This window comes from Heterodontus francisci, chromosome 2, assembly GCF_036365525.1.
Source record: "Heterodontus francisci isolate sHetFra1 chromosome 2, sHetFra1.hap1, whole genome shotgun sequence".
NCBI lineage: Eukaryota > Metazoa > Chordata > Chondrichthyes > Heterodontiformes > Heterodontidae > Heterodontus > Heterodontus francisci.
The window spans coordinates 113,998,983-114,016,544 of NC_090372.1; the positions used below are offsets into that span (position 1 = coordinate 113,998,983).

At 40.7% G+C, this 17,562-nt stretch overlaps 1 protein-coding gene across 4 annotated transcripts in view; it reads left to right on the forward strand.

Annotated features, from left to right (window-relative positions):
- Positions 1-17,562, forward strand: part of LOC137346255 (collagen alpha-1(XXVIII) chain-like) — a 311,231-nt gene that overhangs the window by 178,076 nt on the left and 115,593 nt on the right. For all 4 annotated transcript variants that reach the window (XR_010968689.1, XR_010968688.1, XR_010968690.1 and 1 more), the window contains exons 14-19: positions 693-761; positions 3,043-3,111; positions 4,125-4,193; positions 7,060-7,128; positions 15,267-15,335; positions 16,715-16,786. Coding sequence is in view for 1 of the 4 variants with exons in the window: in XM_068009727.1 (XP_067865828.1) it covers positions 693-761; positions 3,043-3,111; positions 4,125-4,193; positions 7,060-7,128; positions 15,267-15,335; positions 16,715-16,786 (417 nt within the window). In the remaining 3 variants the exon portion in view is untranslated. The remainder of the gene's footprint in view (positions 1-692; positions 762-3,042; positions 3,112-4,124; positions 4,194-7,059; positions 7,129-15,266; positions 15,336-16,714; positions 16,787-17,562) is intronic.

Sequence of the window (17,562 nt, forward strand, 5' to 3'; positions counted from 1 at the left end):
ATCAAGAGGTGCCCTGTGGCTTTAAGTAGTACAGGCTAGCTTTAAGTGGTGCTATCCTCACACAAACTTGGTGCCCCCTACTAAGATGTGCAGCCACTGAACAGCATGTTTAGCATGCTACAGTCATAACAACGAGCAAGCTGTGTGAAGTTTGCATTCTGCCTCACCATTTAGATCGGGGTGGTGGTTGCAGGGTAATCGAGCATCACGATCCCCGTGGCTGATTTCTGGAGCTATCCAATTTAGCCCACGTTCTATTTAAGATTTAGAAGAAGCAGAACAATGCTGCTTGGGAAGCAATGTTTCACTAATGGGAACTAATTGATAAAGATTTGAATTTCTTTGACTAGAAAAGTAAATATTAGCGATGAACACCTTAAAGTGATCAGGTCCCAAACTTTATCCTGACTCTGATGGTTTTAGACTTTCATGGAGCTTAGAACCTTATAAATTGAAATAGACACAAATGCTGGTACGCTAAACTTTATTAAAATGTTAGAAATGGCTAATGCTCAGGATTTGTGATATGATTGACAAGATGTAGGATGAAAATACTCCTGTTGTAACAACAGTATCCATTTAATTTTGCCAATGTCAGAGAGAAGATGATTGAACAAAGATGGCTGCAATATTACTACCGCTGGTGATATGGGACTTGTTACATCTCTTTTATCTTTTCCCCTGCATCATAGGGTCCAAGAGGAGATGCTGGAGTAAAGGGTGAAAAAGGACAACCAGGGCAAGGTGCTCCCGGTCCAAAGGTAAGAAATTAATTTAATTTCAAAAGAGTCACTTAAAACATCCTGGATAGGGAAGGGTGTATAAGAACTCCTGTGTTTGCATAGTGTATCATAAAGACACTTTGGATTTATTTTTCTTTTGGATATCTCTGGTGAAGTAGTAATAACACTCCTTTAGAATTCACTGATCACTCTTTTGCAACGTTTAGTAGTTGACTCTGTGCTTTTAACCAGGTGAAGGGTGAGGCTTGGGAGGACTTGCAGAGAGATAAAACCATAACATAAAACTCATTGACCTCTGTTGTCTCATACTTATAAGCAAAAATAAGTCTTGTCTGCAAGAAAAATAGAAGAATGTTCCAGAAGCTGCAAAATAAATTAATAGCATATATGAGATCCTAATTGAAAACACAGGAGTTCCAAATAATAAATCTTTATTCACATGGAAAAAAAAATTTCTTTTTATTGGATATGCTCCTTTTCAACCATTCCATGCAGTTGTTTGCTTTCTCCATTATTTTTAATCTTTCCTGTTTTGTTTCTTGGCAATTATTGATGTTCTGTTTCTCTTTCACTGAAAGTCTGTTCAATTTTAGGTCAATCTGATGCCAATTACCATCACTTCCAAGATTTCAGAAATATCAACAAAAACACAATAATGGAGTTGCTTGAAATTTTACAATGTCTTCTATTTTTCTTTCTATTTAAAGAACTTTAATACTAAAGTATTGTTGCACTGTATTTACCTCATTATTGTTTAACAACCAGAAGTAAGAAATAAAACATGCAAGCACAACTTGGCAAGAAAAATCTTTTATATCCTCTAATATTTCAGGAGCTGTGGATTCTGTAATAATTGTCAGCTATATGTATGAATGCTAGGTTACTCTAACAAAACAATTTGGACCTGGTTTACTAAACCATGTGACATTAAAAGTCATAGTATTTATTGTATGTAGGAGCCAATGTGATTGGAATATTTCAGGCCATTCGTTATTAGCTTAGGTCTACTGAAGACCTCTTGGTGCAATGTGGAAAGGCACCACAAGGAAAATCTAGTTGTGAGTAACTTTGTTTAAAGTTTTATTCTAAATTCATTGCACAATTATCAAACATTCATTCCTTTGCTTCTCCAATTGTGGAAAACTGAACGGACTCATTTTGAGGAAGGAAGAAAGGATGGATGGACGGATTTGCACTTATTTGCACTAGCTCCTTTCACATTGTCATAGCGGACCAAAATGTTTTAGGGCCATGTTTTGGGGCGGCACAGTGGCGCAGTGGTTAGCACCACAGCCTCACAGCTCCAGCGACCCGGGTTCAATTCTGGGTACTGCCTGTGTGGAGTTTGCAAGTTCTCCCTGTGTTTCCTCCGGGTGCTCCGGTTTCCTCCCACATGCCAAAGACTTGCAGGTTGATAGGTTAATTGGCCATTATAAATTGCCCCTAGTATAGGTAGGTGGTAGGGAAATATAGGGACAGGTGGGGATGTGGTAGGAATATGGAATTAGTGTCGGATTAGTATAAATGGGTGGTTGATGGTCGGCACAGACTCGGTGGGCCGAAGGGCCTGTTTCAGTGCTGTATCTCTAAACTAAACTAAACTAAACATGAGTGACTTTTCAAGTGTAGGTCTCTTGTTAGGTAGTCTGCACATGCAAGGTCCATCAAGCACCAAAGAGATAAGTAATCTATATTGATAATGTTGGTTAAGGGAACAATGTTGTCCAGGACACTGAGAGAACTTTTCTCTTCTTCAAATATTGCCATGAGATCTTATAGATCAATCTGAACTGGGTATTCAGACAGTAATGCCATTTCACAGTAACAGAGACTCCCCATGATTTGCAACAATGTGTGAAAAGTTGGGCACCAACTAGTCTCTAGTCTAGGATGGTTATACTTACCTGCTGGATTGTAGAAAGGAACATTCAGAGTGATTTGTTCTACATGACAGCATTTTGCACTACCTGAAATTCGGGTAGCGTTGCCAATGCTTGTTGAACATATTTCTGGAGGTTTCATCAAATGATCTGTCACATTCAACCATCCTACCCAATCAAACAGTCTTTATCCCATCTTTAATATTTTAATAACTAATAAATCAAAGCATTCAATTTTTTAAACCATGTTTTTAATGCCCCTGTGTGATTAATCTTTAATTCCTGGAGATTACCAGCACAATCCTGAAGGTTGGCAACCTTATAGTCAGACAGAAATCAAATCTTTTGAACTCTTACGTTGCAGTATTCTACTATTTTTGCTTATATTTAATGATTCTGTATATATTTTGCTTTTATAGGGTAACATCGGCTATACTGGATCTAAAGGCTCTCGAGGACCTACCGGAATTGGAATTAAAGGTGTCAAGGTAGAAATGATTTGTCAATCTTTTCTTTTCAATGTTGCAAAAAGCCTAATAAGAGCTCGGAAGATGTCTCAGTGGGTTAACATACCATGTAATGTTATACGAAGTCATTTTGATCAGGAATACCACAGATCAAATCCGCTACTGATTTAATCTCAGCCAAGGCAAACAGAGCACTGTGATTGGTCTGAACACTGTTGTACGGGGGAAAGAAATATTTCACCAAGAATCCATTCTCTGTTTACTATTCAGCAACAGCTGCTGGAGGTGGACAGAATGGGTCTCACTTTCTATCTTCCAATAGCTAATACTCGGGTACATTTTGACACCCAGCAGGTTTCAGGCAAGTGCAAAACACACCATGAGCCCAGGCTTGAGGCTCTGAGGTATTTTAATTCCTGGGCCTCATGTCCACGCTGCCAGTCAGTTACCCACCAGAAACAGGTGGAAAGTGGCAGCTGGCTGGCAGCTAGGAACAAAAGTTTGGGCAGCCAGAATTTGCTGGCCGGCGTTTTTCTGTGAATACATATCCAACACATTCTACATTGACATGAAATAAGCACTATAACTTCATTCTCAAAGGATAATTTTAATGGATAGATTGTGGGAAATGAATGGGGTTTCATCAAAAGCATACTTTTAGAAAATAATCCTTTGGCCTATCTGTAAAATCTCATATCCAGCAATATCACCATTAAGAGAGAGAAACTGGGGAGGTTCCAAGTTATGCTGCACAATTAACTGATTAAAAAAATGAAGAATTCAAACATCAAGCAATAATTTACCACCAGATTTGTAATGAAAAATTCAATATATCATGACAATGCATAAAAGAAGAAAAACTTACAGTAAATGGCACAAACAGACCCCAAATGGTTCGTGCTTGTCTTTATTGTGGTGACATATCTCAATCTAAAGTTTGAAAAGCAGTACTTGAAACTCTTTCAGTTTTTGAAAAGTAAGGGAAAATATGTTTGAAATAAAATGAAGTTAGTTCTACATTCCATTTTCTGCAGGGTGATATTGGACCTCCAGGACCATCAGGACCTATAGGCATCACAGGAATTGGTTTGCAAGGCGAAAAGGTAAAGTAACAGTAACCATTTGTTTATTGATAATATATGAAAAAACTTGCACCCAGCATATTTCCTGTTTGCCGTATTTACTTCCTATTTCTTGATCTGTAATTCATGAGGTCTTGCATTGGTCACACCTGTGCTGCAATACCTGAGTATTATTTAATGTGTGGTTTCTAAGCTTACTGTTACACGCAACTTTCAATCCTCCTAAGACTAGATGGCATTGATGTGGTCGCACAGATCAATTATTCTCAACTCTTGATGGTGTGGCTCCTTCCCAGGTCCATTTTGTCAATGCATCCGCTTCCGAGAGAGGTGGGCCTACTAACTATTTCTTGATGCCCTACTTCCCCTATGCTGCCTGTCCTCACCAGCATGGCTTACCTCTTCTGTCACTCCTGCTCCTGCTGGCTGTTTACTTGTTAAACAATTCCTTCTTCTAGTTTTTCCAGCAGGGCCTACCTCCTCAGTCCCAGGCTCCCCACTTCTGGATCATATGTCATTACCCCTTTCCTCATTCACCCCAAACTCCCTGGTACAGCAAGTCTCCTCAATCTCGAGCTCCTGTACTCCCCATGTGCAGTCTGCCTCCCACCTTGGTCACTGCTAGTGGTGCTGTTATTTTACTATTAGAACACATTAATATTTCATCAGGGATGCTTAATAGCTATATTAAGCAGCTTATCTTTTTTCATCAGCTATATCTGTGGATGAGGGCCATTATTTCTGTGGCAGTGGTGACCAGTACACTTGACTGGCTGCATAGGCAGACAGTGACAGTGGGAGAGGTGCATCCTGGTTGGATTTTGTTTGCTTCTGTCAGTACATTTTCCAAAATTAATTCAGTCAAAAGTTCCTTAAATAGATAAGAATAGTTGCTTTAAATGTTAATGTGCAGATAAACAGACTGAGTGATATACAAATTTACTTTGCTGAATCATTACAGTAAAATGTTTTCAGGGAAAAAATAACACCTGAGCAGTCATACCCATCTCATAAAATGTAATTGTAGAAATGACTTCAAAGTCATTGCTTAACTTGAAAGAATGCCTGCAGTATAAATCACATCACTGGTTACTCACATTTAGCCCTGTTTGGAGATCTGGAAGCCAATCCTGGTAGAAGTAACAGTGAGGATGATTGGTAGCTGGGGAGGGGTGGGGGAGGTAGCAGTGGATGGTGAGGGGGATTGGTGGCCATGGAAAAGGTAGTGGTAGGTGGTCAGGGCAGGAGAGAGGGTGCAATAGGTGGCTGGGGGGGTGGGGGAGGTTGCTGGCAATCAATGACCTGGCAGGCCTACTCCTCCTGATGCCACATTCAGGTAAGTATGGGGGCTCTCCTGCTGGTTAGTGCTATATTTTGTTGAGAGAGTTCAGTAAAGAGCGAATGAAGTGCTGGAGCATTCAAAAATTGAAAGCGGGTCCTGCAAGACATGCTGGACCCGAATATCAATAAATTATTCTCCACTTAAAACGATTCCCATGTGCGCTCCCGTCAATAGGGTATCTACCTTATCTAGTACAGTTGCCAGTATACTTCCAGCCAGATGTGTACGCATTTGGTGCCCACCATTTCATGAGCTTAGTAGGCCAATTATCACACAAAAAAGGGTGCTGCACAGCTGAATTTCTGGCTGTTGTAGCTTATCTTTGATCTCTTTTCCCTGACCCTTGCATGCAATTAATGGGTGATTTCCACAGACAAAGGACAGGAAAATCAGTTCTCTGAACCCTGAGGATAGCTATGTACAACTTTGCATCATGAATAGCTATAAACGAAGTCTGTTTCATCCAAATGCCAGAGGATCAACATTTGAATTGGCACATTCTGCCAATTATGGCAGAGCAGACTGTGGTAGAGATGCCCAGACCCTGTCCTAACAAGGGCAGAGTAATTTGTATATTGGGGTGGGCACATCTGCATACTTGCCATGATCTGTCAGCGACAAAGTCAGCGCAGCACCATGGCTCTCTGATGGAGGACAGGAGGCCTGATGAGGGCCCAGTGAAAAGTAACCTGTTGAAGTCTTCAGTTTCTCAGGGAACTTTGCAAGTATTTTCTAAAGGTAATCGATCCTCTTTTGCTGGAAGAGTTTTTGGGGCCTTTCCTGGGACCTCAACTGCCATGACCCCTGCATACTTGGTGGTACTCCTGAGGTAGTTTGGGGAAGCCCTCTGACACATGACCTTGTTATAGGGGTGGTGCAAAAATGGAATTTCTTGTATAGGTGTAAACTGGATGGAATCCCAACAGAACTGAATTCTGCTACACTTTCCGATCTAAGATCTACCCCACTTACCCTTGGACCTCCATGGGAATTTCAGGGCCCACGTTTTAATGTGGGTATTACAATCCCTTGTAGTTTGATTCTCTTTTTATTGATTTAAGCACTAGATTTCCAGTAAATTGCTGTGTTTTATTGCATTTGTGCATTATTCTACTTGTAAGTAAATCTCGCTGTTAGTTTAACCTGAATGTACCTTGATGTACTGGTGCATATGTTTTGCCTTTTGAATATGATAGGAGAATATGGTAGGTATCCCATGTGACATCCAGTGCATGATAAAGTGCAGTTTAGGTGTGAATCTCGTGCAAAGCTAATCCACTTGAAGTACATTTAAGGGTCTAGATTTCCGTTAATGTGAGATTCAGCCTGCTTGCCTGAACCAGCCATTCCACTTTAAGCATTAAACAAAAATACTGGGTAGAAAGACAAAATAAAATTGTCACCTGCCTACACAGAGATGGTGCAAAGCGTATGATAAACATTGAGATGGATGAGATAAAGAAATAAATATCATAAAATATGTAAAATAGAAAGACATTAATTAACAATGCACTGAAATTCTAAAGATATTATTCTTTTTTATAGGGGGAACAAGGCCTTTCAGGGCCACCTGGGCCAAGAGGTCCAACAGGAGAAGGTTTAACTGGCGAAAAGGTACAAAGTTAAATTACATTCTTTTACTTTCATGAATTACAGATCCCCAGCACTGAAAGGGTGAATGACTGCATTTTGAACAGCAGAGAATGTGAATTCATGCTCCACCCCCAACACCTGAGTTTGCTGCAGGGGCATTTAACAAGGGTCATTCTCAGAAGCAGATGTTGACAACTAGTTACCTTTCTACTTTGTGTGATCATCCTGCAAATTGCTTAAATCTCTCTGATCGGAGGCTTTCGAGTTCCACTGGAAACCATGCTAGTTTATATGGAGTTCATGTTTTCAAGTTCCAGTGGTTTTGTCATGCTGTTAAATTATTTTTCACACCTCTCTGCAACTGATCTTATGTTAAGTTAATGGATATTATCCCACATTGTAATTATCAGATTAACAAAGATAATAAAGTGGTTGACTTGTTCAAATTAAGGCTAATTGTAACTTTCAGGTATTAAGGTGAACGAATCTATAAGAGCCAATATTAATGAGATGTAATATATTAATGAAATGTAATAAAACTAGTGAGATGAAACATAGAAATGCACAGAGGTTACAACACAGAAACAGGTCATTCAGCCCATTTAACCACTATGCAAGCAAATAATTCTAATCACATTTACCCATCCACATCTCTTCAACCCCTGTTCCTTCATCCACCAATTCAATGTAATCTTGAATGTTGACAGTTTCTGCCTCAACCACTGAACCTGCAAGTGAATTTTACAGTCTCAGAACTGTCTTTGTAAAGAGGTTCCTCTGCTCCTCTGTTCTAAATCTCTTACATTTAATTATGGCCCCTCATTCTTAGGAACGTAGGAGCTGTAGGCCAGTCAGCCCATTGAGCCTGCTCTGCCATTGAACACGATCATGGCCGATCACCCACTTTAATGCCTTTTCCCACACTATCCCCATATCCCTTTATGTCATTGGTATTTAGAAATCTGTCAATCTCTGCTTTCAACATACTCAATGACTGAGCTTCCACAGCCCTCTGGGGTAGAGAATTTCCAAAGATTCACAACCCTCTGAGTAAAGACATTTCTCCTCATCTCAGTCCTAAGTGGCTTCCCCCTTATTTTGAAATGGTGTCCCCTTGTTCAAGACTCCCCAACCAGGGGAAACAGCTTAGCTGCATCTATCCCTTCAAGTATTTTGAAAGTTTCAAAGAGATCACGTCTCATTCTTCTATTCTCTAGATAATACAGGCCCAGTTTCCCCAGCCTCCCTTCATAGGACAGCCCCGCCATCCTGGGAACAAGTCTGGTGAACCTTCGTTGCACTGCCTCTATGGCAATAATATCCTTCCTAAGGAATGGGGACCAAAACTGCACACAGTACTCCAAGTGCGGCCTAACCAAGGTTCTATACAATTGAAGCAAGACTTCACTACTCCTGTACTCAAATCCTCTTGCGATAAAGGCTAGCAAACCATTAGCCTTCCTAATTGCTTGCTGCACCTGCATGTTAGCTTTCAGTGACTTATTGATGAGAACCCCCCAGGTCCCTTTGTACATCTACACTTTCTAATCTCTTACGATTTAAGAAACACTCTGCACATCTATTCCTCCTACCAAAGTGGATAACCTCAGATTTTTCCACATTATATTCCATCTGCCATGTTCATGCCCACTCTAAATATGTCCAAATCCCCTTGCAGTCCCTTTGCATCTTTCTCACAACACACACTTCCATCTAGTTTTGTGTCATTCGCGAACTTGGAAATATTACATTTGGTCCTCGCATCCAAATCATTGATACATATTTTGAACAGCTGGGGCCCAAGTACTGATCCTTGCGGTACCCCACTAGTCACAGCCTGCCAACACAAGAATGACCCATTCATTCCTACTGTTTTCTGCCTGTTAACCAATCCTTAATCCATGCCAGTATATTACCTCCTATTTTGCTAACCAACCTCCTGTGGGGGGCTTTATTAAAAGCCTTCTGAAAATCCAAGTATACTACATCCACCAACTCCCTTTTGTCAATTCTGTTAGTAACATCCTCAAAAAACTCCAACAGGTTCGTCAAACATGATTTCCCATTCATAAATCCATGTTGACTATGCCCAATCAGATCGTTATTATCCAAGTGTCCATTTATCACATCCTTTAGAATAGATTCTAGCATTTTTCCTACTACTGATGTCAGGCTAACAGGTCTGTAGTTTCCTGTTTTCTCTCTCCCTCTCTTCTTAAATAGAGGGGTGATCTTTGTCTTAGCCAAACATTTCCTTTTTACATACCTAGAGAAGCCTGTATTTATGTTTTTTGCTAGTTTACATTCATATTCTATTCTCCCTTTCTTTCAGTTTTTTCATCCTCCTTTGCTGTATTCTGAAATCCTCCCAATCCTCAGGTTTACTACTATTTCTTGGCAACTTTATAGGCCTTTTCTTTTAATCTTATACAATCCTTACCTTCATTAGCCCCGGTCGACTAACTTTTCTTTTGGATTTTTGTGTCTTGAAGGAATATATAGTTGCTGTAAACTAAGTAATAGTTATTTAAATACTATCCATTGCCTATGTACTGTCATACCTTTTGATGTATTTTCCCAATCCACCTCAGCTAATTTGGCCTTCGTACTTTCCTTTGTTTAAATTTAACACCCCAGCTTCAGATTGAACTATCTCATTTTCAAACATAATGTAAAATTCTATCATACCTACAGGTTCTTTGACAGCAAGATTACTAGTTCACCCTTTCTCATAACACACTACTAGATCTAAAATAGCCTGTTCTTTACTCAGTTCTTCAATATACTGCTCTGGAAAACTATCCCTCACACACTCCAGAAATTCATCCTCCACAGCATTAGTGCTCTTTAGGTTTACCCAGTCTATATGCAGATATAGGTCACCCATGATTATTGTATTACCACCCATGCTACATGCTTCTCTAACCTCCTGATTAATACCGTGCCCCATACTACCACTACTGTTTGGTGGCCTATAAACAACTCCAACCAATGTTTGCTGCCCCTTGCTGTGTTTCTTAGCTCCACCCAAACAGATTAGACATTTTGTTCTTCCGATTTGAGATCCTCCCTTACTAATGTACTGATCCCATCCATTATTATCAGCGCAACACCACTTATTCCTTTTTGCCTGTCCTTTCTAAATGTCGAATATCCTTGAATATTTATTTCCCAGTCTTGGCCACCCTGTAACCACGTTTCCGTAATGGCAATTAGATCATACCCATTTACTTCTATTTGTGCCTTTAAATCATCTACCTTGTTGTGAATGCTGCGTGCATTCACGTAGAGTACCCTTAACTATGTCTTTTTGACTAGTTGATACTCACCTTTGTTTCTCCTACCTTCTAATTTCACTTGCTCCTTTTCTACTTCCTGTTACCAGCTTTACTTCCTTCAAATTTGAGCTATCACTCAGGTTCCCATCCCCCTGACAAGCTAGTTTAAACCCTCCCCAACAGCACTAGCAAATCTCCCTGCAAGGATATTAGTCCCAGTCCTGTTAAGGTGTAACCTGTCCAAATTCTACAGATCCCGCCTGCCCCAGAACCAGTTCCAATGCCACAGAACTCTGATACCCTCCCTCCTGCACCAAAAATCCAGCCACGTGTTCAATCAATCAACATTCCTATTCCGATGCTCATTACCATGTGACACTAGGAGTAATCCTGAAATTACTGCTCTTGAGGTCCTGCTTTTTAATTTCCTTCTTAACTCCCTAAAATCTGCTTTCAGGACCTCATCCCTCTATCTACCTATGTCATTGGTACTAATGTGGATCACGACCTCTAGCTGTTCACCCTCCCCCAGAAGGATGTCCTGCAGCCACCCTGGCATCAGGGAGGCAACGCACCATCCTGGAGTCACGTTTACTGCCGCGGAAATGCCAGTCTGATCCCCTGACTATTGAATCCCCTATCACTATTGCTGTTCCACTCTTCTTCCTCCCCTCCTGTGCAGCTGAGCCACCCATGGATGCACAACAGTGACTCCAGCTACTGCTCAAGTTCTGAAACCCAGAGCTCAACCTTCTGGAGCCTGTGACACTTCCTGCAGATGTCTTCGTCTAGGGACATGGTAGGTCCATGACTTCCCATATACCACAGGATATACATTCCACTTGGCTGAGATGATCTGCCATACTATAACGTTAAAAACTATTTATTCCAATTAGGGTAAGTAGAATTTACTCACCAATCAGCTTCTTCCCCTGTACTGAAGTAAGAGCCAGCTACTGGACGCTGAAAAAAGCTAGAAAAAGAAAGAAAGAAGCACCTTCCTCTCTCCGTCTCTCCCTCTCTGAATTCCCTGAGCTCCCCCTTTACGCTCTGTGCACTCAAAGCAGTACTGAGGAAAACCTGCTTTTATACTTTCTGAAAAACAATTGATTCAAGCTTCTGCAAACTGGTTTAAGCCAGCCATCTAAGTAGGTAGCTGCAGCTTCTCCCAGAGAGCTTGTATATCCCTGTTTTAAGGCTGAAATAAAACTTAACCTCTCTTAACTTAAGGAGTAATTTTAGTTAATTGCTAAATTGAAGAAAAACTGGACTTTAGATAGAAATTAACCCTTAAAACCCCCTCTCGCCAGACTTACCAGCTCTCAGTCTTGACCCCTCAACCACTGGAAACTGTCTGCTTATCTTTATTCTGGATAGCTCCATCCATTTGGATCCTTCTTCCTCTTCACTTTCCTCTGACCCCATCCTTTCTTTCAATCTCACCCTTTGCCGTACTTTCACTATACCCTCTGACCTTCTATCTGACACCAAATGATCAATCCTCAGGAAAGGCTTCAGCTTCATCCCCTTATGCCCACCTCACTGAATTTCGAGCTTAGCATGATGCTGAGATCTTCTTTTGTCACCTTCACCTCCACACCCTTCTTTGGCCAGGACCCTTCCTCCCACACAGTCAAGCCTTTCTCCTGTCTCCAGAATTCTCATTCCAGCTGGACCCCTTCCTCTGGACTCTTACCCTTTCTAGATCTTTTCATTGAGAACTGCCGGTGGGACTTCAATCGCCTCAATTTCTCTGCTCCCCTTACTCAATCTAACCTACTTCTGAATTTGCAGCTATCCGTCTCTCAGGTTCACTCCTAATATTGTCATTGACTTCCTGACAAGGGTGCATGTTGTTGTTTGCCAAACTGACCTCTAACTCCTGGAGGCTGTATGCCAACTCTCAAATACTTTCTCCTACCTCGTCCTGGACCATGATCCCAGCACCAAATGTCAAGCCATTGTTTCCAAGACTGTCACTGACCTCATCTCCTATGGACATCTTCCCTCCGCAGCCTCCAATTTCCTAGTTCCCCAACCCTGCATAGCCCACTTCTTATTCCTTCCCAAGATCCATAAACAGGAATGCCCTGGTAGACCCATCATTTCAGCCTATTCTTGGCCCACGGAACTGATTTCTTCCTATCTCTACTCTATTTTTCTCTCCTTGTTCAATCTCTTCTTGCCAAATCTGTGACTCTTCCAACATCCTCTGCCACTTTAACAGTTTCCAGTTTCCTGGTCGTAACCATTTTGTTTTCAACTTGGGCATCCAATCGTTCTACACTTCCATCCCCACCAGGATGACTCTTTGCTTTTACCTTCAACTTATTCTCACATTGAACATCTTCTCCTTTGACTCCACTCACTTCATCCAAATAAAAGGTATTGATATAGGAACACATATGGGTACTAGCTATGCCTGCCTTTTCATGGGATATGTGGAACATTCTTTGTTCCAGTCCTATTCAGGTTCCCTCTCTCACCTCTTCTTCCAGTACATTGTTAACTGCATCAGTGCCATTTCCTGCTGTCACCTCAAAGTGGAAAATTTCATCAGCTTTGCTTCCAATTTCTACCCTTCCCTTGCCTTCACATAGTCCATCTCCGACTCTTCCCTTCCTCAACTTTTCTGTCTCCATTTAGGGAAAGCCAGCATGGATTTGTGAAGGTCAAATTGTGTTTAACTAACTTACTGGATTTTTTTGATGAGGTAACAGAGAAAATTGATCAGGATAATGCTGTTGATGTATACATGGACTTACAAAAAGCATTTGATACAGTGCCACACAACAGACTTGTGAGCAAAGTTATAGCTCATGGAACAAAAGAGATACTAGCAGCATGAATATGAAATTGACTGAGTGACAGGAAACAGAGAGTTGTGGTTAATGAATGTTTTTTGGGCTGGAGGTAGGTTTGTAGTGGAGTTCCCCAAGGGTCAGTGTTAGGACCCTTGCTCTTCCTGATATATATTAATGGCCTAGACCTTGGTGCACAGAACACCATTTCAAAATTTGTGGATGAAATAAAACTTGAAAACATTGTGAACTGTGAGGAGGATAGTGTAGAACTTCAAAAGGACATAGACAGGTTGATGGAATGGGTGGACGAGTGGCAGATGAAATTTAATGTAGAGAAATGTAAAGTGACTCATTTTGGTAGGAAGAACATGGAGAGACAATATAAAATAAAGGGTGCAATTCTAAAGTGGGTGCAGGAGCAGAGAGACCTGGGTGTATATGTGCATAAATCATTGAATGTGACAGGACAGGTTGAGAGAGCAGTTAGTAGAGCATAAAGCATCCTAGTCTTCATTAATAAGGTATAGAGTACATAAGCAAGGAAATTGTTTGAAATTTGTATAGAACACTGGTTCAGCCTCCACTGGAGTATTGTGTTCAGTTCTGGGCACTACACTTTAGGAAAGATGTGAAGGCATTAGAGAGGGTGCAGAAAATATTCACAAGAATGGTTCCAGGGATGAGGAACTTCAGTTATATGGATAGATTGGAGAAGTTGGGACTGTTTCCCTTGGAGAAGAGAAGGTTGAGAGCAGATAAAGGTGTTCAAAATCATGAGGGTCCTGGAAGTGCAGATAAGGAAAAACTGTTCCCATTGGTGGAAGGACAGGGAACAAAAGGGCCCAGATTTAAGGTAATTGGCAAAAGAAGCAATGGCGACATGAGGAAAAGCTTTTTCACGCAGCGAGTGGTTTGGATTTGGAATGCACTGCCTGAGAGTGTGGTGGAGGCAGGTTCAATTGAGGCATTCAAGAGGGAATTGGACTGTTATCTGAAAATGAAGAATGTGCAGCGATGCAGTGAGAAGGAAGGGGAGTGGCACCAGGTAAATTGCTCAACAGACACAACGGGCCAAATGGCCTCCTTCTGTACTGTAAACAGTTGTGTGAATTCTGTGATTCATATCTGGGGATAAATTATCGACCAGTATCCACCATAAGCCCACTGGCTCCCACAGCTACCTTGATTACATTTCCTCCCAACCCTACCCTATCACAGACCTTCCCTTTTATTCTTCCCCTAACCCCTCTCTTTCCCTGTCTCTGTACTTGCTTAAAAGCTGTCACATCTCTAACTTTTTCTTGTTCTGTTGAATGGTCATTGACCTGAAACGTTAACTCTGTTTCTCTCTCCACAGATGCTGCCAGACCTGCTGAATATTTCCAGCATTTTCTGTTTTTATTTCTGCTTATATCTATTCTGTTCTGTCTTTACACATTTTAATCAGTTCCATCATATCACCTGCACCTCTTCCCATGTATTTATATTTCCTCATACCAGTCTTACCTTTTCTGAAGCCTCAATATCCTCCCTATAGTGTGGAGTCCAATACTGCACACAATACTCTAACTGAGGTCTTATTAATGTTTTATATGGACTCATTATTATCTCTTGGCTTTTATATTCTATACCTCTTGAGATAAAATAGCTTTATATAAAAAAAATACCTATCAACCTGAGGTGCTGCTGTTAATATCCTGTGAACACGTATCCCACCCCAAGTCCCTCTTAGGCACTGAGCCTAATACCATTCAGAGAGTCATCGCTGAAAACAAGAAATGAGCAGCTCAAATAAATGTCCTCTGCTGAACCCTGAAACTGGATAGTTCATGAGCTCAGAGGAAGCCAACACCTCTGCAGCACTTTGTTGAGCAATTTAGCTCCATAGTTTGAAGATAACCATTTCGGGAACTATGAAGGGCTCATTATAAAATTGTATTATTTTCTCTATTATCTGGTAGCTTTTGAGCTTATAGCATTAAAGTGAGTCAATGTTTAAAATGTACTGCATTGCAATTCAGTAGCTATGAAATTTAAACAAATACTTATGAAATAAATTAAGTATATTACATGACAGGGAGACCGAGGATTTCCTGGAGAAAGGGGCCTAACTGGATTAGGGGAAAGAGGACTTCCAGGTCCTAAAGTAAGTATGTTATAATCTGTCTACGCCTTGGTGGCCATTTAGTTGTTTATGATACCTTCAGGAACAAACCCAATGTTATCGAGAAATGTGTGTGCTTCAAAAATAAACTATAATGAGATACTTAATTCCTGTTTCTGCAAATATGCCTGGTTTTTGTGTGAATTGTTCTAATTTTACAGCAGAAATTGGCCGAATTGGCTAGACCATTTAGGGGTAATGTCACTTCTTCACACATAGAATAGTGGAAATCTGGAAGTGAGAGATGCAGTGTAGTGAAATGCAATTGTCCCCTCCCCCTTTTCTTTGGCCCTTTGAGCTGCTGATTCTCTTGATGCACAATGGAAACACATTTCTTTGAATACTGGCACACACTGCCTACAGCATACTCCATACAGCACATACATGATGTAGTGATGACAGGTAAATTGTCTTTTGGTAAAATACCTGAGTAAAGGCCTAATTTCTTAGAAGAAAAAGATGGAAGAATGGGCACGAACCCACAGATTCTGGTTCCCCATCTGCGTGTCACTCTCCAACAGGGATCATTGAGCCCACTATGTCCAAAATCAGTTCCTCAAGTCGAGTTAACATCTTCAGATTTGGGCACCCTCCACCAGTTTTCAACCTCTCACCTCCATCATAGACTTCTTCCATATGCAAGCATAGGACAATAATGCATGATGACACCTTTCTTGAGCTCAGTCATAGCTAGGCAATTAGCTACTGTGCTGCCCAGAAGAGTGCAAAAACATATAGCATACAAGTGTGTTATGGTACCATCCTCCAGGTATGATGGTGGTGAAAGATTCACATGCAAAAAGAAAGATATGTTTGAGTTAGTGCTACATTTAGAAAAGCCAAGGAATGGGTAAAGGTAAGGAGTGTACTACTGGTTGAGGGGAATGTCTGTGAGAGTGTGTTATAAGCATATTATTGCAGTACCAAGTCAAGAGGTAAGTATAGCAGTCACTTACGCTGACAAGTGTCTTCAAGAATTTAAATTTTTTTCATCTGGGAAGATGAACTTTTTAAAACAGAAACTGATGGATTTAAGGGGGAAAGACTGATTTTACACATGACTGTATTCCAGCTACAAGTTATTAACCTTGAATTTACAGTTGACAATATTAACAAACAAATGCATTTGAAGGATTATTATTTATTCACTGATTTATCTGAGGTGTTACCTTTTAAATGGGTCAACATCTGTATTATTAGAGCGGACAGAGGAATGTCTTTTGGACGAGTTAATTGTTCACCTGCTAACATCATACACAGAATTTGTAGACTCATCTTTTCTGTTTTTAAATTTGTATATTGCAGAAAATATATGTGACCTTGAATCCACATTTTAAATCGCACCACTAATTTTCTTTCAGGGTGATCCAGGAGCGCCAGGAGCAGCAGCAACTCCTGGAATCCCTGGTGATCTTGGATCAAAGGGAGCAAAGGTACTGTAGACATTTTTGCTTCTATTTTCTCTGGTTTCTCCCCTCTTTTCCTGAAACCAATGATTCATGCTGGATGTTGGGTTCCATCGACAGCTGGCAGCCTTTCACCCAAGTGTTCACAGTGTCTGTATGAGCCCTTCCCTACCTTCCATTGCTGCCCAGCTAGTGCTGGGACAGGGAGTGTACCTGGCTCTTTTCTACCTGTGTATGGCTCAGCATAATTATCCACTGTTATTATTAAGCAGCATTTGGAAGACAGGTTTCATTCAGCATCATCTAATTCCCAGCTTTAGTACACATGGCTTACGGACATATATCGTCAAAGGCTTTTCTTCTGCATCCTTCCTGTATCTTTCCAGATCCCACCAGCTCGACACTTAGCAAAGGGATGGTTGCTCAGCTTGGAGTTGTTGTGGGAAGAATAAAACATTTGTTTTTTATGTATGGCATAGTGTTTGTATGACTCATGTTGCCATTCGCTCTTATTCAAAATTAAAGCCTTAAATGATCACATGAAATAGTAAAATTAATACTTCATATTAGATATTAAAGGCGTATTCTGTTTAGTAAACTCATGATTTTTGACTACATATTTTCCGTGAGGTGACTTTAGTAGAACTGAAAAGAGCTATACTCTAGAATACTGTTCATTCATATATAATACTTGGGGCTGACTCAAACCCAGAAAGAGTGAATGATAGTTTTCTCAGCTGTTAACATTTCTAAAGGAAATGAGCTTCAGCATTCTTTCTACTGGATATGGGTTCATTTCACTA